General features: G+C 57.0%; 1 protein-coding gene across 3 annotated transcripts in view; it reads left to right on the top strand.

Moving 5' to 3' along the window:
- Positions 1-9,315: 9,315 nt before the first annotated feature.
- GALNT9 (polypeptide N-acetylgalactosaminyltransferase 9) overlaps positions 9,316-19,044 on the top strand; it is a 72,344-nt gene continuing 62,615 nt past the window's right edge. Inside the window, exon 1 of one of the 3 annotated variants that reach the window (XM_032849203.1) lies at positions 9,316-9,725. In XM_032849203.1, coding sequence (XP_032705094.1) covers positions 9,485-9,725 — 241 coding nt within the window. In that variant the 5' untranslated portion in view covers positions 9,316-9,484. The remainder of the gene's footprint in view (positions 9,726-19,044) is intronic. The other 2 variants (XM_032849204.1, XM_032849205.1) reach the window with 2 other exon arrangements.

Here is a 19,044-nt window from a genome sequence, read left to right as displayed (position 1 = left end):
GTGGTGAGGCGCCTTGCCTGCAGGTACACTCGTGTATACCGATGGCTGTCATAAATCTGTCCACGTGGTGGCTTTGCTTCGTAGCCTGTCTTTGGGGAGTTCGATGAGAAAGCCGGGGTGGGGGAGAGGAATGTCCGTTGTAGGTGTGGGGGTGGTCTGCATCCGAGCCCCACTCCTGCTGCTCACTGTTCCCCAGCCTCCCCGACAGTGCTGAGCTTTCCTGCCGCCAGCTTGGAAAGAGTCCTCGGGAAGTCAACGTCCTTTTGTGACATCCACGGGGACCACAGCTTAGAACAAAAAAGCCACTTGCTGGGAGCACGGCCAGTGGGGTTTTGGGCCATTAAGGGAGATTCTGTTAGCAAGCAGCAGAGACCCAGCCCACAAAAACTTAACCCAAACAGGAAGCATGTTGATTTCTGTAGTGGAGCTTGTGTGACGGATGTAGCCTCAAGCATAGCTGGATCCAGGGGCTTATGTGATGTCCTCACAGTCTGCCACTGTGTGTGTGTTGGGGGGGGGCAGTATCTTTATCCTTAGTAGCGATATTCTGTAAAGTCACTACAAGTACTTATTTAGTGAATACTAAATTGTTGCTCCTAGGGGAAAAGCAGGATTAGATTCCTATTAGCTTTTGGTCACATCAATTTCCATCAATTTAATGGACACATAATTTTGTTTAATGTGTGTTTGTTTCAAGACACTTTTTAAATCTACACTGTTGGTTCAATAACACTGACCTCATGGCCAACAGCTCCACAGTCACAGCTCAGCCCCTGAATCCCTCTGTCCTGTCACTCAAACGAAAATGATGGGTTAGCTCTGACCAGACCTCATAGCTTGACCAGGGTCATGTATAAGTGAATCGTAGCCACCAGGGTAAAGCTAATCTGACGGGGCCGCTCGGTGCCAGCCAGAGCCTGGACCCTGGAGTGAGGCTGAATGAGAGGTGGTTCCCACAAACAGACACCTGCCGTCCCCCTGCCCCACACCCCTGCATGAGCCATCAGACACATGTCTTTCCCGATGAGTTTCTGTGTGTTCCTATGGAGTGGGGGAAAAAAAAAAACGCACCACAGAGAACATGTGTGGGGCGGACACGGTACAGCATTGTTTGACTTTAACAAAGGAGGAAATGCTGTCCTCTGCTACCACACGGGTCCACCGAAAGACGGGATGCTCAGTGCAATAAGCCAGACCCAGACAGACAGCCCTGCAAGACCTTGCATGTGCCATCTGAAAGGCCGAGCTCCCAGAAGCACAGAAGTGGGGCCGGGGGTTGGGGGCTGGGGGCGGGAGGGCAGGAGCTGAGTGGGGCGTATTTCCCCAGAGATGTTCTGGGGACTTGAATTATTCTCACCACACACACAAAACCGTAACCAGGGAGAAGCACCGTAACTTCAGTGATAGGCTCAAGAAGTATCAAATCGTCACATCATGCGTCCTAAGTGTCTACAATTTTTATTTGTCAGTTATACCCCATAAAGCTGAAAAACACAGGTCTTATTGTGCAGATGTCCCGCGGCCGGTTGCCTCGGCGGTAACCACGGCACCGGCGTGGGGCCAGAGCTGCGGTCTGGTCCCCGGGAGAAGGAACCCGCCCAGTGCTCAGGTGTCGTCCGTCTGCTGGTGAAGGTACAGGCTGGGCAGTCTGTGGTGGGGGGACACCGTCCATGCGCTCCCCTGGGCCTGTTCTGTCCCGGGGGCTGTGGGTGGCTGGCGGCCTGATGCCTGGAGCTCACATGTGGTGGGGCTGCCCCACGTGCTGTTTGCCCCCCAAAGGTGCGGGGTCTCAGTGAGCTGGACAGGACCTCACGGAGCCTGAGCAGTGAACCCACGGGAACCACGGCCCTGGACCATGGTGGACCTTCAGGGCTGCTGGGTCATCCGAAACCTTTCAAGGGACACAGATGAGGGAGGCCAGGCCAGAGTCGGTGGAAATGAAAAGCCATTTTGATGACTATTTTTTCTCTGATGGAGGGAAGAGCATCCAGTAGCGGCCTTTTTCCGGCTGAAATGTTCTCTGTGAGCTTTGAGCTAATTCTCCCTCTAGCAGAGAGGGAGATCAAAGATGTCTCTGCCGAGGACGGTGATTTCAGGTCCCTGATGTGCTGCTTCCCCCTCATAGGTGCCGGTGCTCTTTGATAATGCCCAGACCCAAGGTCATGTCCCTGCACGGGCTGCCAGCCGCAGGGACCCTGCACGAAGACCTTCTATTCCCCACCCCCACCCCACCGGGCCTGAAACATGGGCAGGCCCCCACCGTCCTCACCCCCCAGCCATCAGCCATCTGGATGCATGCCCCCCAGGAAAGGTAAAGGTGGCAGCCTGGTCCCTCACAATGGAGGTCCCACACTGGGGATGCCCATGTTTGCTTCCTGCATGGACGCAGGGGTGTGGCCCAGGGCCTTGCTGCCGGCATTGGGTCCTGGCCACACGGCCCGCCCGCCCTGCTCCTGGGTGGTCACTTACGGCTCTGAGGCACACCCCCATCCCGCACATACATACACATGCACACACGCACACACGTACCCCTTACACACACACACACACCCTCACACATGTAAGCACCCCCACCCCCACATGCACACATATGCACCTCCCACACACACCTCTCACACACTTACACACATACAACTGCACACAAACACGCACACATGCACACACACAAGCACCCCTTACATGCATGTGTGTACACACACCCCCTCACATGCACACCCCACACATGCACACACATACACCCACACACACATGCACCCCTCACACAGATGCACACATGCACCACRCGCATGTAAATGCATGTGCACATGCACACGTCCCTTCACACACAGGCACACAGGCAGCGCACCCCTTCCACACCCCTCTCACACACACACACACATGCACACTCACCCTCTGCCCCCCTCCCACGAGCACATTCTCATCCTGGCACTACCTCTCCTTTCCTTGACCCACTGGAACCTTCCTGGGGAAGGCAGCTAGTGGCTTGGCCTGCAGACTTGGACTCTCCTGGCCCCCCAACCCCCGATCCTCAGCGCACTGCGAACCCGCAACACCTGCAGGGGTAATGGGCTGTGGGCCTAGCAGCCGTCACAGGGGGGAGTCGGTGAGGGGCGTCCTTGGCTAATGAATGGATTTCACACACATATCTGTTGGCTTTGTGGGGCCACGAGAGGTCAGATTGGTGGCCCAAGTCGGGCGGGGGGGACAGGATTGAAGCTGGGGTTCTGGGTATCATTAGCACCCTAATTTGTCTTCAGAATGGGTCCAAACTGCCAGTGGGTTTCTGGAGGTCAGTTATGGAGTGAGAATGTGGCCGGCACAGCCCCTGGCCGCACCTCATGAGGCCTCCAAGAGGGACCTGCAGGAGGAGAAATTGTTACCACGTGGGAGCTCGACTTCATGCTCCTGGCTCAGGAACATGAAGCAGAGGCCTGAGACACAGCCTCATCGCTGACTGGGTCAATCATAGATGACAGGACACACTGTGTGGAAAGCCCCAAAGACTCCACCCCAAAGCTTCTAGAACTCATCCAGGAATTCAGGAGAGTGTCAGGATGTAAAATCAATGCACAGAAATCAGTTGCATTTCTATACAGCAATAGCAAGACAGAAGAAAGAGAAATTAAGGAATTAGTCCCGTTTACAACTGCACCAAAACCCATAAGATACCTAGGAATAAACTTAACCAAAGAGGAAAAGGATTTGTATCCTAAAAACTGTAGAATACTCATGAAAGAAACTGAGGAAGACACAAAGAAATGGAAAAATGTTCCATGCTCCTGGATTGGAAGAACAAATATTGTGAAAATGTCTATGCTACCTAGAGCAATCTACACATTTAATGCAATCCTTATCAAAATCCCATCAACCTTTTTCATAGAACTGGAACAAATAATCCTAAAATTTGTATGGAAGCAGAAAAGACCCCAAATAGCCAGAGGAGTATTGAAAAAGAAAACCAAAGTCAGCGGCATCACAATTCCAGACTTCAAGCTCTACTACAAAGCTGTCATCATCAAGACAGCATGGTACTGGCACAAAAACAGACACATAGATCCATGGAACAGAATAGAGAGCCCAGAAATGGACCCTCAGCTCTATGGTCAACTAATCTTCGACAAAGCAGGAAAGAATGTCCAATGGAAAAAAGACAGTCTCTTCAATAAATGGTGCTGGGAAAATATGGACAGAAGAATGAAACTCGACCATTCTCTTACACCACACACAAAGATAAACTCTAAATGGATGAAAGCCCTCCATGTGAGACAGGAATCCATCAAAATACTAGAGTAGGCACACAGGCAGCAACCTCTGTGACCTCAGCTTCAGGAAGTTCTTGCTAGACACGTGTCCAAAGACAAGGGAAACAGGCAAAAAAGAATTATTAGGGTTTCACCAATATAAAAAGCTTCTGCACAGCAAAGGAAATAGTCGACAAAACCAAAAGACAACTGACAGAATGGGCGAAGATATTTACAAATGATGTATCAGATAAAAGGCTAGTATCCAAAATGTATATGTAACTTATCAAACTCAACACCCAAAAACAAATAACCCAGTCAAGAAATGGGCAGAAGACACGAACAGACATTTCTCCAAAGAAGATATACAGATGGCCAACAGACACATGAAACAATGTTCAATGTCATTAGCCATCAGGGTATTTCAAATCAAAACCACAGTGAGATTCCACCTCACACCAGTCAGAATGGCTAAAATTAACAAGTCAGGAAATGACAGATGCTGGCGAGGATGCGGAGAAAGGGGAACCGTCTTGCACTGTTGGTGGGAATGCAAGCTGGTGCAGCCACTCTGGAAAACAGCATGGAGGTTCCTCAAAAAGTTGAAAATAGAGCTGCCCCATGACCCAGCAATCGCACTGCTGGGTATTTACCCCAAGATACAAATGTAGTGATCTGAAGGGGCACATGAACCCCAATGTTTAGAGCAGCAATGTCCACAACAGTTAAACTATGGAAAGGGCCCAGATGTCCATCAACAGGTGAATGGATAAAGATGTTTTATACACACACACACACACACACACACACACACACACAGGAGTACTATGCAGCCATCAAAAATTGAAATCTCGCCATTTGCAACAATGTAGATGGAACTAGAGGGTATTATGCTGAGCGAAGTAAGTCAGAGAAAAAATTATCATATGATCTCACTGATATGAGGAATTTAAGAATCAAAACAGAGGATCATAGGGGAAGGGAGAGAAAACTAAGAAAAAAGCAGAGAGGGAGACAAACCATAAGACGCTCCTAACTCTAGGAAACAAATGGAGGGTTGCTGGAGGGGAGGTGGCTGTGGGGATGGGGTAACTGGGTGCTGGACATTAAGGAGGGCACATGATATAATGATCACTGGGTGTTATATAAGTCTGATGAATCACTGACCTCTACCTCTGAAACTAATAATACACTATATGTTAATTGAATTTAAATTAAAAGAAGAAATTAAAAAAATAAATTTGTAACAAAGCATCCAAAAAAATGACTGTGTCTACATCAAGATTCAGTGCAGTCATTGCTTGCTTTAGGGTTCCCTGCTGCGTGATGGTTGCATTAAATTTTGATTTAACAATCATCATGTATTGCTACTCTGGGTAGCCTGGTATCTGGGAGTTGGGGTGAATTTGGAGTAAAATCCTGACCATCTGGAGGGATGCTACGTGGTCATGAGTGCCTGTCTCCAAAGTACATGGTAGAATTTCACTTCCTACCCCCAATGTTGGTGTTGAGGAGGCTCATTTGACATCGTTCTGGGCTATAAGTCATGAGTGGAAATAGCAGGTATCACTTCTAGGCTGGGCACTTAATGGCCAGTACGAGGGCTTCGTAGGCTCTCCTCCCTCTTTGGCAGAGCCTTGGGGATGCTGGTGCTACTCTCTGAAGGTTGGTCCCAGAGCGACTAGAGGGGATATGGGGCATGGGTGAGAAGTGGCCTCACATTGTTCAAGGGTCTGAGACTTGAGGATCGCTTGTCACTGCAGCAGAACCTGACTTATCCTCACCGATGTGCTAGACAGTGAGCATGGCATGCCTCATGCATGGGCTGAACTGGGAAAAAGAAATGCCTTGCTTTCCATGAGGCTGGAGGGAACTACTTTAGGTTCCACCAAATTTCAGCTTATGGTCCAGTTTGGGGCCCAATTTGTGGCCCAGCTCAGAGGACATTCTGTTCAGACCTGCGTGTGGTCTCAAGGCCAGACTCCCAGGGGAGTGTGATCTCTTTAACATCAGAGACCCTGGCATTTCTCTGAACTGGTGTCTCTTTACATTCCACTGCCCCATCTTCCCGTCGCCTGCGCCAACACGGCGACTACCCCAGGACCCATTGATGCCTTCACACGGGACGCTGGCAATACCAGGAGACCTTGTCCTACACCCACAAAGCAGCACTCTGGACCTCGGACATGCTTGGGGCTCCTGAAGGGCTGGCTGTCTACCTGAGGTCCCTGAGAGGCAGGGCTTTGTGGTGGTGGGAGGGGTGCGTGTGCCCCGAGCAGGTGTGTGTTCTCAGACACTGGTGCCCCCCAGTGGGTCTGCCTGTCCTTCCATGGACACTGCCTCCTCCCACAGGATTGTGGCACACCTCATGGCAAGCATCAGTGTGGTTGAAAATCAACCCAATACCGGCTTGCTGTACTATCCGATTCATTCCCTCTCCGCAGGGTCCCCCACATTATCTTTTTTTTAAAGATTTTATTTATTTGACAGAGAGATTATGAGTAAGCAGAGAGGCAGGCAGAGAGAGGGGGAAGCAGGCTCCCTGCTGAGCAGAGAGCCTGATGTGGGGCTCAATCCCAGGACCCTGGGATCATGACCTGAGCGGAAGGCAGAGGCTTTTACCCACTGAGCCACCCAGACACCCAAGGTCCCCCACATTTTCAAAGTGCTTGTATCTGGAATGAAATATTTAGCCAAACATCGATGCAGAGTTTGGATGTATTGTTTCCTGCTAAATTTCAGGATGCAGTACAATGTATTTACATGAGCGAAATAATGTTTTCTCCTGCAAAACCACTTTAAAATCACTTTCAATAAACATATAATGAAAAGTACTTGATTTTTTTCTTGAGCAACAGTAGCTAATAAATTGGATTCTGGAGCCAAATTGTCTGGGCTGGAATCCCAGATCCATGCTTTGCCATCAGTGTGACCTTGGGCATGGCATTGGCCCCCTTGGTGACTCAGTTTCCACTTTTGTAGAATTAGAGAATATCAGGTTACATGGGAATGTGACTGCTGTCAGTCTCAGTCTGTTAACTGCCATGAAGGACCCAGAACGGTCCCTGGTACATCTTACCACTGTGTGAGTGTTAGCTTTTTGTATTATTATTCTCAAAGCTATCCTTGTAAAATTGGGAAGCATCTTACAACCTGGCATTTTATAAACAGAAAAAAATATGGCATTTCCTCAGAAGGGACATGGGATTGGCTCTTTTTCAAAAACAGACCAGTGTTTATGAAACTAGCTGCATCGTAAGACTCTCCTGATAATTAAAAACAGAATTCCCAGGCTCCTCTCAGAACAAGTGCTTTACACGGTAAACACTCTGGAGACAGCTGGCCCCGAGGCCCAGCAGCTGGTTCCTTCCTGCTGGTGGTCCTCTGACTTTCTTGAGACAAATGTCCTGAGAAAGAAGAGAAAGTGTTGATGAGGACGAGGAGAAATGGGTGTTGCCGCTCTCACCAGAATCCACCAGGAGGCACAAATGTCCAAGCTGGGCAGGCTGGCCTGCCTGAGGTCACGAGTGTATGTTAGAGATGACAGGAGGGGTCAAGAGTCAGAAGACCCTAACATCCCCTGACACACAGATACAAGACAAACACCCGTACAAATGCTCACACGGACACACAGACACAGGCGCACACGCTTACATAGCCAGAGCTCCCTGAAGCCCAAGGTCCTTGTCATACTCATCCCTGTACACTGGGGACCCAGTACAAAGTTATCTCTTAATAAATGCTCTATCATTTATTCATTCCACAAATCTTTGCCAAGCACCCACTAAGTGTCAGGTGCTATTTCCAGCACCGGAATGCAGCCAGAAGCAGACAGACGGGAAGCCCTGCCTGGGGGTGCTCACGGTGCCCACTCTGTGGGATTTGTGCAGGTCTTTCCCCCCTCATGACCCAGCTGTCTCATCTGTAAAAGCCTGCGAGGGGCAAGATCCCCAGGAAGGGCGGTGGGGGGTGGGGGACAGCCGGGTTTGCTCTCCCCTGAAGTCTGAGCACAGGAGAACCTGACGCCCAGTAGTCTGAACCTTCTTTCTGTCCCAGTAGGTTGTCAGGTACAGCCTGATGGGGCTCCTAGGTCCCGCTGAATCCCAGGCTCCCCGTCCACCCGTCCTTGAACTCCGCTTTTCCACCCTTTCAGCTCCATGACAGGTATGGAGGGGACTGAAGGGGTGGGGGGTAAGGGGTAAGGGGGTTGGGACTGGGGGTGGAGGTTGGGGGGAAGGAAGCGGGGAGTTGATTCCGTTTGGCCTAGGTGAATGGGGAGACCGTGGAGATGACTCTGACCCTGCTGCCTGCCCTCCTCCCCACAAAGGCAACCCCACCCCAGGCCCATTCACACAGATAAGGCGGCCTTGACCAGGCACTGCCCTAGGCCTCATTTCCTGGGGCTAAGGTTCCGGTTTATTTGGGGAAAGGGGCCTGGGAAGGAGGGTCCGCGCAGCATCCCCACCCCCACGGCTTCCGCCCTGATGCCCTTGGTCCGGGTATCCAAGCTTGTAGCCCCGCCCCGCCCCTCCCCTCCCGCCAGGCCGACCCGGCTCGCGGCAGCCCGAGCTCGCCCGGGACCCTGCGCCCGGCGAGAGGGGCAGGGGCAGTCCCGACAGGGGCGGTCCCGGCGGGGGCGGGCGCGGAGGCCCCGCGTGCATGCTGATGAGCTGGGCGGCCGCGTCACTCCGCACCGGCGCCGTGGCTGCGGGGCGGGCAGGAGCCGCACGGCAGCCGGAGCGCCCGCCCGGTCCGCGCCTCCCTCTCCCCTCCCGCCCGCAGGCCCGCCCGCCGCCCCCCGGGACGGGGCCGCGCCCCTCTGCGGAGGATGCCGGCTGCCCCCTGCGCGCGGCCCCGGGCAGCCCCTGCGCGCGGGGACCCCGGGCGGCGGCGGCCGGGAGCGCTGAGAGGGCGCGGGTGGTGCTGAAGGGACAGCTCCTGGGCGCGGGCGGAGCGTGCAGCCAGCCCGCAGACCCCCGCCCGCAGACCCCGGCCCCGAGCCCCCCAGGCTACAGCCCCCGGGCCCCGCCCGCAGCCCCCCTGCCGCAGCCCGGTGCCCGCAGCCCCCGGGCCCCACCCCCGCCCGCGCCCTTCCCCCACCCCGCCCGCAGCCCCCGCCGCCCCGCGGTCGGCCGGGCTGGCTCATGGTCCCCGAAGCGGCGGGCCGGGCGGAGGCTCCTGCGGCCGCTGGGCCCACGGGGATGCCCCGCGGGTGAGGCAGCCCCCCGCTTCCAGCCGCGTTCATGGCGGTGGCCAGGAAGATCAAAACTTTGCTGACGGTCAACATCGTGGTGTTCGTGGGTATCATCCTCTTCTCCGTGTACTGCCGCCTGCAGGACCGCTCGGAGGGGCTGGTGCAGATCGTGCGCAGCGCCGACCGCCGGGTGCGGAGCCGGCACGCCAAGGTGGGCGCGCTGGTGGACCGCGAAGCCATCCTGCAGCGCCTGGACCACCTGGAGGAGGTGGTCTACAACCAGCTGAATGGTGAGCCGAGGCAGCGTCCCGCTGGGAACAAAGGGGCTGGACAGGGGGACGGGCACACAACGCGGAGGACCCGGCTGTGTGTTCCAGCTGCTGAAACCCTCGCTGACCCCAGGGCCTGATGGCCAGCAGGGGCTGGGATGAAACTCCTTCTGTGTTACTTTGGGTGGAGACTGGGTAGGAGGCAGATAAGGAAGAGAAGGGGTCCCTTTAGCAGAGAGCATTGGCCTGGATGGCCACTCATTCATTCACTCCCCCAGTGGACCCTTGAGAACCAACCCTCCCCCCCCAACACACATGCAATGTCTCCAACTTATTCCCTGAGAGAACTTGAAAGAACTTCTCAAGAGGGTCTAGGACTTGCTTCAAGAGCAGGCAGTGCCCGGGTGCAAGAGTGAGGGGGCATGTTCCGCTTTCCTAGAAGCTGTGGGAGAGGAGGTCTTTGCCTGGAGCCATTCCTCTCCCTCCTGGAGGATGTGGAGACTGGAGGGAGGGCAGTGCTGCCCTCGGAGGTTGCTGATGTGGTGTCTTGAATGCTGGTGGGGAAAGATGCCTCCCTGGAACCTCTGGGCCTGTTCTACCTCCTGTCCTGGGGATGTGCAGGGCTCCCTCCAGAGAGTGTTGCTGTGGGGCAAGCACGAGGCCAGGGGCTGGTGACTCCTGGACAGAGAGAGTTGGGTCCAGCAGGGGCTTAGCCAGTGTTCACCCCCTAGAGGGACGCTGGGCTGTGATGCATGGAAGCCCATAGGCCTTGGAGCTCCCACAGCAAGCCCAGCTCCTGGGTTGGGCTCCTTACTTCTTCCCCATAGGTGTGGGCCCCTTGCAAGGGTCCACATTAGTGTGACTGAGGGTCAGGCTGGGTCAGGCTGGGAGGAACGGGTATTTTTCCACTTTGGTATGCAGCAGACGGAATAAAGTCCCTGCCACTTCCTGGGCTCTCTCTGTGCTGAGGTAAAGGAGGAAGGAGAAAAGTTCGCGTGTTTACCTCATTAGTGGGCTTTTTCCTTCTGTTCTGTGCTATTCTGGTTTCTGCACCGGCAGCCCCAGCAAAGCTCGTCGGAAGCGTGGGTAACAGGCTCTGGGCGGGGGTGCCTGGGAGCTGGACTGCACCAGTGGGGGGGTCTGCGTGCTTCCCGCCGGTATGGGGGTCTTCTTGAGGCTTCCTGTGGGAGGAAGCAGCAGCCGGAGACCCAGGGACTTGGGGACACAGTGGAGGAGGGCACTGTCCACATGCAGCTGACTGTCTGTCTGGGAGGGAGCAGAGCGTCCTCTGAGTCCCCAGGCTCCCTCCCGCTCCCCACCCCAGGCCCTGGCTCCTGGTTCTCCTCCAGACTGTGACTTCCCCTTTGGTGAGTGAGCTCTGTGGCTTTTCTGATCTCTCCTGTGCAGCCGAAGCCACGGGGGAGAAAAGTTTAGCCCGACTGCCACTTGGCTGCTGTGGTGGGGTGACAGATCTCTGGAAGCCGCGCGGCCCGCTGATAGCACCTAGCTTTACTGAAGTGTATTTGCCAGGGTGTTATGGTCTGTTTTATGGGGAGAACCGAGGATTATATAAAACACTGGCCGCATACTGGCTTGTGTAACATCCTGACGCCCAGCTCAGTGCTGCGAGCGGCTCCCCGCCTCGCCCTTCAAGGTGAGAGGGAGCCAGCTCCGCGTGGCGCAGGCCAGGACCTCGGACAGATGCTCCCGACAGTGGCAGGATGTTGCCAAGGGTTTCGGAAGAGACCCTTGCCCACCCAGCCTCTCCCCTCTCTCCTTCCTTCACCCACCTCTCTCTCCAAGTGTGTCCCTGTCTCTCTGCCCCATCCCTCTGTCTGTCTCTCTCTGACTCTGCCTCTCAGTATGTGCCTGTCTGTCTCTGTGTCTTGGTCTCTGTCTTTCTCTCTCCCTCCTCCTCCTCCCCGCTCCTCTCTAATGAGGGTACAGCTCCCCACTTCTAGGACATGTACCCAACACAGTGCCCCCCCAGGAGTCACTCGGTATTTGTTCTTGGAGACAATGAGAGCCAGTCTCTCCCGCATCTGGGGTTGGTCCCTAAGGAGGGCCAGTGCAGGAGTGAGTGAACATTTGCCCACAAGGGGCCGTTTGAAAGCAGGGCTTAGCCCTCCAGCCCCGTGCTGGCTCCTGTGTGACAGGTACTGTGGGCCAGCCGTGCTTCCTGTGACTGCCTGTCCCACTTAGAAATGACCCCTGGGAGTCTCCACCAAGTGTGGAAAAGAGGGAAGACATCCAAACCAAGTGAACGTCACTTCTATTTCCTCAGCCTTGAGTGCTTCCTGGAAACGTCTCTCCTGGCTTACGGGAGCTGGGGGGAAGGCAAGGGTGTCTGGAAGCAGGAGGCTCTCCCCACACCCTTTCTTCTCTGTGATGTCTGAGTGTCCTCAACAAAGACCTGGCGGCTGGGGTGTGCCCACCCAGAGTCGCAGGACTGGGGAGAAAATCATCTTTTAGGAAATGCGATGCAGTCACATCCTGTGTGTACATGAGACCTTCGCTTCTAAATTCAGCGCTCAAGGCAAGAAAAAAAATGTTTATAGCCAAAACTCATCCTTCTGGATATGTTACATCGCACATGAAGTACAGCTTCCACAGTCGTGTGTGTGTGGCTGGTGCGGGGCGTCTCGTGATCGCGGATTTGAGAGCCTCCAGCCCCATGAGGGCAACGGGGAGGGCATGTCCCCATTCGGCTGCCTGCCAGCAAGCCCTCTGCCCTTAGGAGTGCAGCCATCCTTGGGGCGGGGAGGGCAGGGGAGAACCCACGCTCACTTCTCTTTCGCAGGTGAGATGCCACCAAGCAAAGCGTGTGGCCCCGTGTCTCTGCCGTTGTGGTCGTGGGTGTTACACGTTGCAAGCGTCACCGGCTAACAGGCCTCGTGCCCACCCAGGACGGGGCCTCCTCCCTGCGGGGGAGAAGGTGCCCGCCACTCAGCCGCCCTCCTCCTTTCGTGCCTCCTGACACTTTCTTCTGACCTTTAGGGGGCGCGGGTCTGACTGGTGTGGACCATGGAGGGTGAGCTGTCCGTTGTGGGTGGCTGGCCTCTGTAGACGGAGGTACTTTCTACGATTCAGTTCACCCAGCCCTGCCCAAGCCTGTGCAGCTGGAGGGCAAGACTCGGGTCTGGTGTGCAGACAGCCAAGCCTAGAGCCTGCGGAGAGCGAGGCTTGCCCTGAGGCAGCGGCGGCCGCGGCTGAGGGCAACACCTATGTTAAAAGTGATCCGCGATTCTACTGCTGTCCAGCGGTCAACTTAAAACAACAGAGGGTCCAGTGGGTCTAAGACCTCCAGGGTGTGGGCAGCCCCCACCCCCAGTCACTCGCCTTTCTCTGGGAAAGAGATGATTCTGACTCTGCTTCCCCTCGAGTTTCTAAAACCCGTGTGTGACTGACGCCGTCTTCACCCTATTTGTGCACGACGCCTGCCTGGAATTCATCTGAGGGTTTGTCTGCTCTGTGCGCAGCTCTAACCCCGGGGTCCCAGGCCGGACTCTGCGTATTCTTGGTGCTCCGGAAATATTTGCCGAATGAGCGAGTTCGCAGATCTTTCTCTGAACAATTCACTGCTGTGCTAGTGAATTTATTTTTAAAAAGCTGCAAATCAGCCCCACATCCACAAGCAGGTGGTGACCAGAATGAGGAAGACAAGACGTGGGCTCAGGTCCAGCCCAGCTGGGCCGTGCTGTTGCCCTGGGGCTCTGAGCCCAGTGCCACGCTCCGTTGAAAGGCCCGTGTAGGGAGATATTAGCAGGAAACCCAGACTCTGTCCTTGCAGAGATCAGGAGATGGAGACAGACCTTAGAAGAGAATAAGTCTCATGGTGAGAGTCAGTGTCACTCAACCCTGTGTCCTTCTTTTGCCAAAAATCCTGTCTGGCGTGTGGCCCCTGCCTGGGCTGTGGCTCTGCCTTGAGAAGCCTGGTCTGTGGTGGACCGTGTCCTGAGCAGCCACCTGTCCCTGGAGGACAGGGATGGCTGGGTGTTAAGGGGTGCGTGTCCATGGCCGCAGGGTTCCCGGTTTCTGACCAGGAGGCCAAAATCCTACCGACGCTCTGAGCATGCTGAGTTATGATAATGAAACCCTCGCTGAGCTGCAGAGGCGAGCCAGAGATGGCGGACTGAGACGGCGGACTCTGACCCAGTGTTTGCCTTGCACGTCTGGCCGCAGACGAGCCATGTGTAGGTGTCCCGCATCTCCTGCTGTGCTGTGTGCCTCACCGACTGGCCACATCACGGCTGGGAAGCGGAAGTAGGGAGCCTGTCCAGAGACCCTCCATGCTGCGGTGAACTGTGTGTTGTGGGCGGAGGTCTCGGCCCGCCGCAGCCCTGACTGAGGGAACAGAAGCTGCGTGAGGACCACGAAGGGGTCTCACGCCCCCGGCACGTTCTTTTGCATCCTCCAATGATGAGTAAATCAGGCCCTGAGAGCCTGCAGAGGAGGGTTGTGGGGGTCTGAGAACACCCAATGGTTCCTGGGGCCACCAGGGTCTAGGTGTCCCGGCCAGACACCCTCGTCCCCACCAGGTGCTTGCCCATACACTATCCCCTGGGAGCCCTGCGTGCGGAAAAGGTGCTGGTTTCTGGAGGGAGGTTCCGGGCTTTTCTGTGCACAGAAGCAGGTCCGCGTGGGAAATGCTCCCAGATAATCCCCATGTTAGGGAGTGTGCATTCCGCCAGAAAGCTTTCCCGTTTGCTGCGTTTCAGTCCCACCGACGGCTTCCCGCTGGGTCCGGGGGCCTCTTGAGCTTTAGCTCACGGGTCCTCATCTTCCCGTGCCTTGGGAGCCATACTGTCCTGCACACTGGCCTCGGCTGGCCATGGCCAGAGAGATGGCGCGGTGTGTTTGCGAGGCCTGGGGGGGTCCTGGCAGGTCTGGCTTCACCGTGGCGGCGACAGGAACTCGGCAGGCCCTTTGTCCCCGGGTCTGCGTCCCTTGTGTCCCTTGTGTCCCTCGCGTCCCTCCTGTTCTGCTGCTGTTGACTTACTACGGCGAGTGAGAAACTAGGGCATCTGCCCGGAGCCGGGCCTCCAGCCGACGCCAGGGCAGGGCTGCTGCCGTGTGGTGGGACCTGTCCTTTCTGTCCCCCTTTGGCTGCCCCATGCACAGCATGGGGACAGCCTCCCTCACTCCGAGAAGGTGGAGAACAGTTGGTTTTGCTTTCCCCTCCTCTTTGCCTCTGCTTCTCGGCCTGCCGGCCCCATCCAGCCACGGATGAGGCAGGGCGGCCCAGGCCACTTCCCGGGCACATGGCTCTGCTCTGGTGGACCAGGCCCCTTGTGTTTGGGAGCAGCAGGCGGCAAGACGCTCCAGCCCGTGATAAACACCTCTCCTGGCTCTCGGGGTGGGAGGCGGACCCCCCAGCCCTGGTTCTGTGCAGAGATGTGTGCCTGCAAATCCGCAGCCACACTTCTAGGAATAATTCATGCCGGCGGTGACCCTGGGCTCAGAGGAGCGGACTAAGTGATTGCATTTATGATTCAGCTCTGTAATCTGCATATTTCAAAGGCCCTACTTTCTGAAAGGACGGTTTATCCTTCGTTGCCTGAAACACGACAAAAATAAGTTCTTAGATGTTTCCCTATCTGGTGTCCCGCGGAGGCATCCTAGGCTGGGATCCACATCTCAGGACCACTGTTCTCTTCCCCGCCAAAGGGCCCGGTGGGCTCCCAGCAGCCCCGCCTCCCAGGCCCACTTGCCTGGTCCCCCGGGTCAGGTCAGTTCTGACTCGCTCCTGCCGCGTGGGTGTGGGCTCCCAGAGGCCTCAGCAGTTGGCGTGTTATTCCTCAGTAAATAAGCGAAGTGCTTTCCTTCCTTAAAATGCTGTCCTGGGGCCCAGCACCGTGCCAGGGAAACCACATGGTGTGCGAGGCGTCAGGCCAGCGATGGGTCCTCACGGGGCTGCGCCTGTGAGGTCTTGGTTAGAAGTGGGGCCTGGCTGCGGGGCGCGACTGGGTGAGGGGTGGGGGAACGCGAGGGGGAAGGCAGGGACACGGTGGGGCATGTGGCAGAAGCAGGACAGGGGGCGCATGGTAGAAGGCAGGGAATTGAGGGGGCGTGTGGTAGAAAATGGGGACATGGGGGTGCGGGGGTGATGCGGGGGACACAGGGGCACATGGTGGAGGGTGGGGACATGGGGAGCTGGGGGACATGGGGGATGCTGAGCACGGAGGACACGGGGTGGGGGATGCAGTGGTGGAAGGTGGGAGCATGTGGCAGAAGGCGGAGATATGGGGGTGCCGAGCACAGGGGATGAGTGTGGGGGCCTTGGCCCTGCAGGTGGCTACCTTGCCTGGCCATGATGCCAGGGGTGTCCGGAGGGGCTGTGGTCACGACCAGTTTGTGACCTGCCAGGTGTATCGGAAGAGGGGAAGAGGGCAGACATGGCAAGGCCAGCCTCCCCAGACCGCCTTGATCTTCGATGTCTGCTGTGTCCTGCTGCTCCCGAGAAGACGATTCGCAGACGTGTTTCTGCGGGACGGCGGTCCAGGAGTTGGGGACTGGAGAGTCGCCGAGCGGCACTGTCCTTCAGGCAGTGAGGGCCACTTCCATGCTGTGGATGAAGGCAGGACAGGTCATCCGCAGCCCTGCAAGGGCCCTGGGGTGGCGGTGGGGACGCTGCCCAGCGGCCCCCACCCTGGCTTTGGCCTGAGAGTGACGCACGAGTGGACAGCGTTGACCTGACCGGCTCCAGAGGGTGGGGCGTCGGTCACACACAGCAGGCCTCTGGGCGCTTGGTGGTCAGCGGACGGGGGTGCCACGTGTCCGCGGCACCCAGCCCGGGCCCCGCACCCGGGCAGCATGAGCCAAAACCCAACTGTGCGTTTAATGTCTTTCACAGTGTTAAATACATCTTTAGAGTGTTCCTGGGAAGATCATAAGGTTTTCGCCCAAGATGTACGAAAGGGTCAGTCACATGCATGTCCCCAGGTCCCCTGAGGCGGTGGTGCCAGGGCCCCCAGGGTGGCTCGCCTCTGGCCCCAGCCTCACGGAGGCCTTCACTGCGGCTCCTGCTTAGGTCCCCTGGGCTATCTCTGAGCTGATCCCTCCAGTGTGTTCCAGGCCGAACCAGAGGCAGCAACACTGCGCAGCGACGCGCCACGTGGACCCCCCCTCACAGTTCCCACGTCCAGTGAGGAGGCATGGAAGGCAGAAACACAGGCAGATTTCCTCTCCTCTTGCTGTAACCAGTGAGCACGGATGTAGTGGCTCAACACGGCACCTACGAATTCTCTCGGTTCCGGAGGTCGCAATCCACCGCGGTTCTCCCAGCGCCAAAATCGGGGTGTCTCCGGGGCTGGCTCCTTGTGGAGGCATGGGGGGAGGAGTCCCAGAGTCCAGGCCCCTGTGCCTCCCTGCCTCTCCCTCCTCGGCATCCCTCTTCCACGTTGAAGACCCTGCTACTGCCTCAGCACCACCACCCCCGATAAGCCGGGGCCACCTCCCCAGCCCGGGGTCAGCTGACCAGCAGCCTATTCTCTTCAGCACGTGGTTGTGCCCCAGGCTCCGGAGCTGGAGGCTGCCTCTGGGCCGACCACAGGAGGCACGCTATCCACCATCTGGAGAAACGCTCAGGAGCAAACTAAGGTGGGGAAGGACAGCGTCCCGAAGACACTGGCGTCTTCGCTCGGTGCCCGACGAGGCTTTGGAGAGAGACCAGCTTGTAAACGGAAACTAAAGTGCAGGCAGGGCGTGCGTGGGTGGTGGGAAGTGCTCCAGGCCCAGCAGGTGTCAGGGTCCTGGGGCAGTGTGGGCTCGGTGCATTGGCAAGAGAGCTAGAAAGCTGGTTGGGGGCGTCTGTGCTGGAGACCCATCAGGGAGCTGTGGCTGTCGCTCAGGCTGCCATCCCAGACCAGGCTGCGTGCACAACAGAAGTTCCTTGTCTCGTGGCTCTGGAGGCTGGTAGTCCAGGGTCAAGGTGCTGGCAGGACCGGTATTCGGAGGGAGCGCTCTTTCTGGCTTGCAGATAGCCTTTCCTCCGTGTGCACACGGTCCTGGTCTCTCCCTCTGTGAGGTCAGTCCTTGCACAGTCCTGCTGCCCTCTCACAGGGTGCAGGTGACCCGACGGTCTGTTAGTGGAAGGGGCGGGTGGGGAGAAGTTAGACCCTGCAAATGTGCTGCTCTATGGGGAGGAGGAGCAGGTAGATGGTTCTCCGCGCATGTCGTCTCCCAGCTCGGGCCGCCGTGTGCACGGAGCAGGGTGCCCAATGGCACCCCTGGCCTCCACCCGTGATGCCAGGGACACCCACTCCCCACAGTGTCCAGTGTCCCCAGGGGACTCCCGCTCGCCTTGAACAGGGGCGACGCAGGTCAGCCTGAAGCGAGGGGTGGGTGGTATTTCTCAGACAGGAGGGTCACGAGGGTGCAGGGAAGGAGCATGTCCCGAGTGCGTGATGGTGGCGAGACCCCAGCTCTTGGGGCCAGTTCTGGGGCGGCAGACAGGGCGGGAACTCTGGGGTTCTCTTCCGATTCTGCCGTTTTCTCAGGGAGGCAAGAAGCCAGGTCATTGGCCAGCAGTGGAGGTCCACACCACCCCTCCCTCCTCCTTCTTTCTAAGGTTGGGCCGCAGCCGTAAACACATGTTTGAAAAGCACGTGTGTGTTAGGTTGTGTTCAGTCTGCACGATTCCTCTCAGAACAGTGGTGCAACAAGTGCGTGTCAGGTGACAGGGACACTGGGAGGCTGGGGGATGGCCCCATCTGCGAGATGGAGGTGGGTGGTAGGGGTCGGGGGAGGAGGATTGGGGGTGGGAGAAAGACTGGGAGAAGGCCCACAGGGAGCAGGGAGCGGGTGTCGCTTGGCTGCCTTGCCCCCACCTCCCCACATCTGGGGAGGCGTGTGTCTCCGACCTCCACCCCCATCCAGGCGGTTCCATCCAGGTGTCTGCTGGGGGCACAGGTGGGAGGCTGGGGAATGATGCAGCAGGCTCCCAGGCCAGGGTGGGGCTCAGGGGAAGTTTGCCCCCCTCCACATACCTGGCCCCTCGCAGCCTCCATGTTGCTGAGGGAGACCCCAGGATCGGGTCTGGTTGGACTCTGTCCCGCACACCTGGTGTTTACAGCAGCCACAGAGCACCTGGGGGCCTGGCCACGCCACCCCCAAAGCCACCTGGGCGGGAGGTGATCTCCCCATCACCTGGGCCCGGGCGGGTCAGGTGGTGGCCGAGGTGGGATTTGAGTCAGGCAAGTCTGGCTCTAGGAGCCCTGCCCTGTGCGCCTCGCGGAGACGGGTGCAGACGTGAGCTTAGATCGGTGCCATGTATTACAGCTCCTGCCTCTTGCAGCAGGAACAGGGACTATTTTTATTTTTAACAGAATGGTTCGGTCAG

The sequence above is a fragment of the Lontra canadensis genome, unplaced genomic scaffold (assembly GCF_010015895.1).
Source record: "Lontra canadensis isolate GAN:19392208 unplaced genomic scaffold, GSC_riverotter_1.0 scaffold220, whole genome shotgun sequence".
NCBI classification, from domain to species: Eukaryota; Metazoa; Chordata; class Mammalia; order Carnivora; family Mustelidae; genus Lontra; species Lontra canadensis.
Note: the sequence above shows the minus strand (reverse complement) of the source record. Positions and strands in the feature narration are given on the sequence as shown.